Genomic DNA, 10,287 nt, shown 5'->3' with positions numbered 1-10,287 from the left:
GTCTTGACGTTTAACACTTTGGTTAAATCCACAAGCACGGTTTATAGTGCTGACAAACCAAGAAACATAACCAAAGCGATTCTGGAATTCCAGCAATAATGAGGGTCGTAACTCAACAAACTGCGGCGCGTTACATGACCCGGAAACCATCGAGCCATCTCAGTTTAACGGCATGTGACAGTGTAATACACAGGATAAGAGTTATTTTCTTTGATGCAAATGTTTGGGGTGTAAAAAAAATAGAAAACGTTATGTGTATGGATATGTTCATATATGACACCGTCAGCAATATATTGTGGATATATCATGGTATATATCACGAGTCGTGACCCGATAAACTGGTATATTTTAGAATGAAGGTTAATGCGTTAAGGCTATGATGACATGCAATCAAGTCAGCAAGCCTTACCACCCGATCTGTTTTAGTTGCTTCATAGCATAGGTTACTGGGGATGCGTTCTATTCCACAATTTTCATGGTGTTACCAGTTGTAGACGTGAATGACCTACAGCATAAAAGTTCAGAACTCGAGATGAGGCGAAGCAATTGTTTATAAGCCATCGAGTAACGAAAAACGTCGTCAAGTAACGATGACCCATAAATGGCCTCTACGATGTTACACGTTAAAAGCTGTTACCATGCAGAAATGTGTCTTTATCAAGCAAATGTCACTCTTATATTATTCTGAAACTAATTTAAATGTAACGGAATTTCGTATTGTTTGAGCAAGGCTCCGATGTTCATCGAACGATCTTTTTATTGAAACTGGACGATATGTCTATTAAAAGTGAAGTCAGAATCTTCCATCTATGTAACTTATATATCATAGATGACGAGTATCACTCCCTGCTCGTTTTTTCAGTTTATTCTATGCTAGAATAAAATATCTCAATAATATTACTATGTCTACCCAATAAAAATTTATATAATTGAAAATAGCTTTTGATTTTACTGTTGCACAATTGTCCATGTTTATCTGTTATGCAGTGATGGTGTTTGAAGGTTTATGGGTGGTGCATATATCACAGACCTACCAAATTCACGATATCCTAAGAAAAGTTATGATATGTTATTTCAGCTAGCCACACATGGTAAAACTAATTGGGCTACAAAAGTCAAAACTCTTTTATACAGCCTTGGATTTGGATATATATGGGAGAACCAATATGTTATTTGCCCCGAATCATTTATTTCCGAATGTGAAGATCGGTTAAAATTTGCTTACGAACAGGACTGGCATTGGTCTTTAGCAAATAGTTCTAAAATGTTCCATTATACACTTTTCAAAAATTCATTTAGTCTAGAGTTGTATTTGTCTGCTATCACTATCAACACAAATTTCGTGTTGCACTAGCCAAGTTTCGCTGTAGCTCCCACACTCTCCATATTGAGACTGGTAGATACGTTAATACTCCACGAGAGCAGAGATTGTGCAATAGTTGCAACCAAAGATATGTCGAGAATGAATATCATTTTTATTAATTTGTAACGCTTATGATGAACTTCGTCTTCAGTATTTACCACAGAAGTATTTTGTACATCCTACTCTTGTTAAATTCAATATGCTTATGGCGGTAAACAATGAAACTGTAATTAGAAATGTTGCAACTTTTATATACCATGCTATGAATGTTAGACTCCAAACACTAAGCCTATAAATGTTAATGATGGACCGAATATTGTACCATGGGCCGCTGGCCTACACATGTACATGAATAAAGAATTGAATATATCACAGACTTGACTATGTTATGCTTGTTAGAACATTGATGCAGTCATTCAGTATTGAAACATGCGTCAATGTGTGTCTATAAATCACATGTGTTCCATCAAGAACGTCTACACGCACCTCATCCTCGGATTAACAATGTTTAGATGTCACGTCAATGCATAAACTCTGCCGGAATGCGCGTTGAAAATGAAAAATACGACACAGCTTCACACTCAGATCCATTATCTAATTATGAGTTTACGTCAAGAACCCAATCCTCAGATTAAACTTAAAAGCTTCCTTTAGCGTTGCCATGGAGATTTTAAGTAGTACGGCAATGATGGGAAGTGTATGTAAGATCACGTGATCTGTTGATTAGAAATCCTGATAAAATCTTGTTGTTCTTATGCTTTAAACGAACATGAATAATATAATGTTCAGGAAATGTTCGATTTTAAAAATAATATCTATAGTTAAACTTTATAATCGTATTTACTAAACTTATCCAGAATGGACCGGGCAAATCTGCAAATATGTTAATATGTTACATACAATCGATACCGACAGGCTACTTGCTTACTTGTATGCGGCGGATTGTTACTGTTCACATGTTGTTCCTCTTTCACATTGTTCATGACCAACAAGACTGTTGCTAGTTATTTATCATTCCTCCTTCACATCGTTCATGACCAACAAGACTGTTACTAATTACATATTGTTCCTTGTTCACGCTGTTCATGACCAACAAGACTGTTACTAGTTACATATTGTTCCTCCGTCACATTGTTCATGACCAACAAGAATGTTACTAGTTACATATTGTTCCTCCGTCACTTTGTTCATGACCAACAAGAATGTTACTAGTTACATATTGTTCCTTGTTCACGCTGTTCATGACCAACAAGACTGTTACTAGTTATTTATCATTCCTCCTTCACATCGTTCATGACCAACAAGAATGTTACTACTTACATATTGTTCGTCCTTCACATTGTTCATGACCAACAAGACTGTTACAAGTTCCATATTGTTCCTCCTTCACATTGTTCATGACTAACAAGAGTGTTACTATTTACATATCGTTCCTCCTTCACATTGTTCCTGACCAACAAGAATGTTACTAGTTACATATTGTTCCTCCTTCACATTGGTCATGACCAACAAGAATGTTACTACTTAAATATTGTTCGTCCTTCACATTGTTCATGATCAACAAGAATGTTACTAGTTACATATTGTTCCTCCTTCACATTGTTCATGACCAACAAGACTGTTACAAGTTCCATATTGTTCCTCCTGCACATTGTTCATGACCAACAAGACTGTTACAAGTTCCATATTGTTCCTCCTTCACATTGTTCATGATCAATAAGAATGTTACTACTTACATATCGTTCCTCCTTCACATTGTTCCTGACCAACAAGAATGTTACTAGTTACATATGGTTCCTCCTTCACATTGTTCATGACTAACAAGAATGAAAGCGGCATAACCCTTAACTGCCAAATAACTGTTTTTTTACCATCAGATGATACTTGACTAACAAGTGATTCTTCCAAAACCATTCTGTTGAAATTCTCAAAATAAGCCCAATTCAGGCAAACTGCTTAATTTATTTAATCATTTAACAATGACTCATATAAAACTGGAATCGACCATAAATAGAACAAAAGCGACAAAACCCTTTCCACATTCAATAGAAATATCCGCTAAAAAGCAGAGTGGATTGTATGCTTCCAACTTTATCATGAGCATGTGTTCATGAATCACTCCAAAAGACTGCTGTTGCCAGGTGTTCGTGAAAAGGTAAGCATATCCTGCCCCACCGGTGGCACTGGCCACAAACACATGGAATGTCATTTGTCACCTTTTTTATGATTTTGAAAAGGGTTTTTTCGCCTTTACTTATGGTTATGAAAAAGATTTTGTCGCCAATATTTATGATTATGAAAAGGGGTTTGTCACTTTTTTGTTATTATTAAGATGAAATGCCTCTTGAAAGGATATCAACAATTATATAACATGTGCAACAGAGCCACAGCACGCAGCCACGGGAGAATTCTAGGAATATATATGGTTTTTTTTATGTAAGACCACGATGCGCTGCTGAACTCATCATCTAGTTCACGGAGGCCAGACGGGAAAAACGCTTTTATCTATTATCAATGTTGTCAGGATCTCAGAACACGGACATTGTAAGTATGTGAACTTGTTCTGTGATTAGCTAGGGCGGTTTGTGGTCTGGAGAGCCATGGTGTTTGAATGTTAACATTCATGTAGGTCTGAAGATCTCGGGAGGTCACACAATTGGTAAATGCTAGTCAGTACAAAAAATCAAAAAGAGTTTGTTGCAGGAAATATTCAAATTTGAAATTCTCAAATTTCTAAAAACCAATTAAGATACCGATCTTAAAATGAAAAGAATATGATCTATGCCTGTAGTAAGGGATCTCGTTGTAGCTTTAAGTGTCTTCGAATTCAGAATTAAATGTACTAAAGAAAAAGTTCTACAATGGCAACAGTCAGATATTACCATTCTGGTTTTTGAGAAATTGACATCACGTTGCCACACAGAGAGGTAATTGTAAAGGGCAAATGAGAAGGTTGAGGTATCTTGAGAGTTCCACGAGAAACAGGCGTGAGTTTTATGTATAAACAAGTTGGAACTTTATAAATGGTATACTGTAATGGCTCCCCAAACATTTATTATTGAAACATTCTGTTTTTGATCACAAAACTGTCCACCTTATTTACAAAGGAGAGCTGCAGCAGAGAAATGTGTTGAAGAAAAGAGAAGACGAAGTGTTCATGGCCACCTCTCACACAATTCTATGTATAACTAAGCGTCCAATACTATTTTATGCCAAAGACATGTCAGCCCTCGCATAGTCGGATGGTTTTACAATCAATAAAGACCAAATATATTCTCATTTAAGAATGCGTTAGCATCGCCATTCTTTCCAACAGTGGTGTTAATATGTTGTCTGAGTTAATCCCAAAAGATTTAAATAATACTAGGTCTATATGATGTTTTCCCCATTAAGAGTCCTTATATCACTTAAATTGATCGTAACTACCTAAGAAAAGGAAAAGTATAAATGTGACAAAGGATGGTGTGATAGTCAACTCAGTCCATCACATTCTGTATTCTTCTATACGGTGTCTCATTATATTATATTTGTTATGATAAGATGCAGATATTTCATATCTGGTTTGGTGGAACATGAGAGGCGCTGTTTAACTGTGATGAACCCATTTTTCATTGCTCTACATTTCGCTTTGTTCCTTTTTTCGCTTCATTGGTATGATGCTTTATCCACTTGGTGTTATATCTTTACAGTGAAAGTGTGGGCTGCGGCACCATACACCAATGTGACCGTTATCGTAGGAGTTTCTCTACAATGGGAGGTCATCCAAGTGTAGGCTGCGGCACCATACACCAATGTGACCGTTATTGTAGGACTTTCTCTACAATGGGAGGTCATCCAAGTGTAGGCTGCGGCATCATACACCAATGTGACCGTTATCGTAGGAGTTTCTCTACAATGGGAGGTCATCCAAGTGTAGGCTGCGGCATCACACCAATGTGACCGTTATTGTAGGACTTTCTCTACAATGGGAGGTCATCCAAGTGTAGGCTGCGGCATCATACACCAATGTGACCGTTATCGTAGGAGTTTCTCTACAATGGGAGGTCATCCAAGTGTAGGCTGCGGCATCATACACCAATGTGACCGTTATCGTAGGAGTTTCTCTACAATGGGAGGTCATCCAAGTGTAGGCTGCGGCATCATACACCAATGTGACCGTTATTGTAGGAGTTTCTCTACAATGGGAGGTCATTCAAGTGTAGGCTGCGGCATCATACACCAATGTGACCGTTATTGTAGGAGTTTCTCTACAATGGGAGGTCATCCAAGTGTAGGCTGCGGCATCATACACCAATGTGACCGTTATTGTAGGACTTTCTCTACAATGGGAGGTCATCCAAGTGTAGGCTGCGGCATCATACACCAATGTGACCGTTATCGTAGAAGTTTCTCTACAATGGGAGGTCATCCAAGTGTAGGCTGCGGCATCATACACCAATGTGACCGTTATCGTAGGAGTTTCTCTACAATGGGAGGTCATTCAAGTAAGGGCTGCGGCATCATACACCAATGTGACCGTTATCGTAGGAGTTTCTCTACAATGGAAGGTCATCCAAGTAATCTTCACTCTCAAAGTGTGATACATAAGTCTGTTCATCACACAGTAGTGCGGCGTTAAACAACAAACCAACCAACTAACCAAATCATCACACAGTAAGAATCTAAGAATGCTATTGCACAAGCCTTTAAGAGATGTCACCAATTATGCTTTGAATATAGATGGATCTTACTGTCAAATCGAGATGGATTTGTGGGTTGCTTTTTTTCAGGCAGTGAATTTGATGCTGCAACAGATGAAGGCCTTTGTTGTACGTGTGATAAAAACTAATGATCAAATTTCCGTTTGGATATAACCATCAGGTCAAACATACCCTTGATGGACACATGTCAGCCATGTGGACAATATTGTACATCAAAGCCTGGCATAATTGAGTATATGTAAATTAGCAAGAAGTAAGATAAATCAAATTTTAAAAAGTCCCCTAGTGTCATTGATGTTTTCAAGGCAGAAAAAAAACTCATTAAGGACACTCAAGTGTAATTTTGAAAGTAATTTGAAGTATTTCCTTGCAAAAGAGCTATGGTGCCGAAGGTATGCCCTGCATTTATGTATATCTAACGTTAATCATAGTAAAATACTCTCCAATTTTGTAAAAGGAATTTGTCTTCGTGTATCGCATGTCCAAACAGATGTCCATGGCTTTCGTATTGGGAGTCGATAAGAACAAAACAGTACGACCACACGGTCACGTGGATCACTGAGTAAAATATTTATGACAAAACTTCAGAAATGAAAGTTTCATGAAACTAAAACAATAAAAGAAATAAAAGGGTCCAAAACCATTTCAATAGTCATAAGAATCTCTGCCAAACGCAAAGTCCACTGTATAATTCTGACAATATCATGAGCACGTTTTATGAATCACTATCAAACAGCGACAATACCATATGTTTTTTTCAAGGTGACCGCATCCTGTCTCATTGATAGCACTTGTCACCAACACATGCAAAGGCAAGTCAAGTGTTTATCTGAGAAGAAAATTGAAACTACAACATCATGAATCCAAAGTTACAGTACTATTCTCTTGTTGTGTGGAGTTCAGCTGTTCATGCAACTGATTACACACTTGTGTGTCTGACAAACTTAATAACGCATCATACATGTAGCTATTGCCATTGGAGGTGCAGGTAAAAAAATATTTTGGAAACATGTCTCCGAACATAATTTGGTAAATAAAGTCGGGTGGCGGGGAAAGGGGCTAGGACGGTATCACCGTGAGAAGTCATGTAGTCCCCGTATACTGGCTGATTTCATCACATTCTCTTCAATTTTTACTAACAAAACAAAACATCAATACTTACTACATGTACGTATCCTGGTAAAATCAGCAAACATAGTTACTGATTTAGTTATAAGTAGGAAAGTGAAACTAATTAATTGCGTAGAATTACAGTCACGTGCTTTGACGGACCTGTCCTCGACACCTTGGCCATGCCAGCAAGGACTTGAACTATAGTGGAACTAGTTCTGTGCACGTGACCAACACAAGTCAACCACTCCCCACTTGTGACACTTGTACATTATATAATGAACTCTATATGACTGCAATTCCCTCAAATAAAAGTGTATTCCTAAGGTTTGTTGAACATAAAATAACATGGCGCAATCAATAAGAAGGAAGCATAATAACATGAGGGGATGACCTCATCAAGTATCCAGTATCGATACGTATCCCACTACAATCATTGTTTGTTCTGATACATCGCAAATTATTGATACGCTATTAACAATAATACTAATTCCCGAATGCGTCTCTCTTTGAAGCCAGTCGCGATGACGAATCACCACTCTCAATCATGAGCAGCCAGTCTCCACCACTCGCCACAACTCGCCACCACTCTGCATCACTCACCACCGCTCGCCATGGTGAGCCACCATTCCTCACCTCTCTGAATCACTCTCCACCACTCCCGACCACTCGCCATCATAAGCCACCATTCTCCACCATGAACCATCACTCACCACCACTCTCCACCACTCGCCACCACTCTCCACCACTCGCCACCACTCTCCATCACTCACCACCACTCTCCACCACTCGCCACCTCTCTCCATCACTCACCACCACTCTCCATCACTCGCTATCATGAGCCACCATTCTCCACAATGAGCCTCCATTCTCCATCACTCACAACCACTCTCCACCACTCTCCTCCATTCGCCACCACTCACCACCACTCGCCACCACTGTCCATCACTCATCACCACTCTCCACCACTCTCCTCCATTCGCCACCACTCACCACCACTCACCACCACTCACCACCACTCTCCACCACTCATCACCACTCTCCACCACTCGCCACCTCTCTCCATCACTCACCACCACTCTCCATCACTCGCTATCATGAGCCACCATTCTCCACAATGAGCCTCCATTCTCCATCACTCACAACCACTCTCCACCACTCTCCTCCATTCGCCACCACTCACCACCACTCGCCACCACTGTCCATCACTCATCACCACTCTCCACCACTCTCCTCCATTCGCCACCACTCACCACCACTCTCCACCACTCTCCTCCATTCGCCACCACTCACCACCACTGTCCATCACTCATCACCACTCTCCACCACGCACAACCACTCGCCACCAATCACCACCACCGTCCACCACTCGCCACCACTCGCCACCACTCACCGCCACCGTCCACCACTCGCAACAACTCTCCACCACTCGCCAACACTCGCCACCATTGTCCATCACTCATTACCACTCTCCACCACTCACCACCACTCGCCAACACTCTCCACCACTCGCCAACTCTCAACACCACTCTCCAACACTCACCACCACTCGCCACCACTCGACATCGTGAGCCACTACTCTCCACCGCTCACCACCACTCTCCAACACTTGCCACCACTCGCCACAGTTCTCCGGCGCTCTCCAACACTGTCCACCACTAGCCTTCATAAGCCAACAGACTCCACGAATCTAGACTAGTCGACATCATGAGCCATCATGATCAACCAACCTCCACCACTGGCCACTAGTCTCCCCCTCTTTCCACCACAATCCATCATAAGCCACCAGTCGTCACCACTCGCCTTCATGAGCCAACAGTCTCTATGACTCTACACTACTCGACATCATGAGCCACCATTCTCCACCACTGGCCAATAGTCACCACCACTCACCACCACTCACCACCACTGGCCATTAGTCTCCATCACTCACCACCACTCACCACCACTCACCACCACTCACCACCACTCACCACCACTCTCCACCACTCACCACCACTCTCCACCACTCACCACCACTCTCCACCACTCTCCACCACTCACCACCACTCACCACCACTGGCCAATCGTCTCCACCACTCACCACCACTCACCACCACTCACCACCACTCACCACCACTCACCACCACTCTCCACCACTCACCACCGCTCTCCACCACTGGCCAATCGTCTCCACCACTCACCACCACTCACCACCACTCACCACCACTCACCACCACTCTCCACCACTCTCCACCACTCACCACCACTCACCACCACTCACCACCACTCACCACCACTCACCACCACTCTCCACCACTCACCACCACTCACCACCACTCTCCACCACTCTCCACCACTCTCCACCACTGGCCACCACTCACCACCACTCACCACCACTCACCACCACTCACCACCACTCTCCACCACTGGCCAATCGTCTCCACCACTCACCACCACTCACCACCACTCTCCACCACTGGCCAATCGTCTCCACCACTCACCACCACTCACCACCACTCACCACCACTCACCACCACTCACCACCACTCTCCACCACTGGCCAATCGTCTCCACCACTCACCACCACTCACCACCACTCACCACCACTCACCACCACTCACCACCACTGGCCACTAGTCTCCCCCTCTTTCCACCACAATCCATCATAAGCCACCAGTCGTCACCACTCGCCTTAATGAGCCAACAGTCTCTATGACTCTACACCACTCGACATCATGAGCCACCACTCTCCACGACTGGCCAATAGTCTCCACCACACACCACCACTCACCAAACTTCATCAACACTCTTCACCACTCTCCATCAATCCCCACAACTCTCCACCACTCACCACCACTCGCCACCACTCGCCTTTAAGAGCCAGCAGTCTGCACGACTCTACACCACTCGCCTTCACGCATCACTACTCGCCTTCGTTGACTTCCCTGACATTAAGAAAGGAAAAACTTCTGTCTATTCTTACAACTCCTGCAGCCGTCACAGTGAAAAATAGTTCTGCGCATTATTCCATTTACTGTCAAATAACCGGGCATACGAGATTGAAATGGTTTCAATAACTTTCCAGTCGCTTCGACATGCTAAAGATCAAAAAGGTTCCATACATCCTTGCGT

The 10,287-nt window shown here is 42.2% G+C and overlaps 1 protein-coding gene across 1 annotated transcript; it reads left to right on the top strand.

Annotated features, from left to right (window-relative positions):
* The first annotated feature begins 8,290 nt into the window (after window positions 1-8,290).
* LOC125384414 (extensin-1-like) lies at window positions 8,291-8,872 on the top strand. The gene has a single exon (XM_048403476.1). The coding sequence runs from the start codon at window positions 8,291-8,293 to the stop codon at window positions 8,870-8,872; it is 582 nt and encodes a 193-aa protein (XP_048259433.1).
* Window positions 8,873-10,287: the final 1,415 nt, after the last annotated feature.

This window comes from Haliotis rufescens, unplaced genomic scaffold (assembly GCF_023055435.1).
Source record: "Haliotis rufescens isolate VD_foot unplaced genomic scaffold, xgHalRufe1.0.p SCAF_3, whole genome shotgun sequence".
In the NCBI taxonomy this organism is placed as follows: domain Eukaryota; kingdom Metazoa; phylum Mollusca; class Gastropoda; order Lepetellida; family Haliotidae; genus Haliotis; species Haliotis rufescens.
The sequence above is the reverse complement of the archived record's forward strand: the minus strand, read 5'-3'. Positions and strand labels throughout refer to the sequence as shown.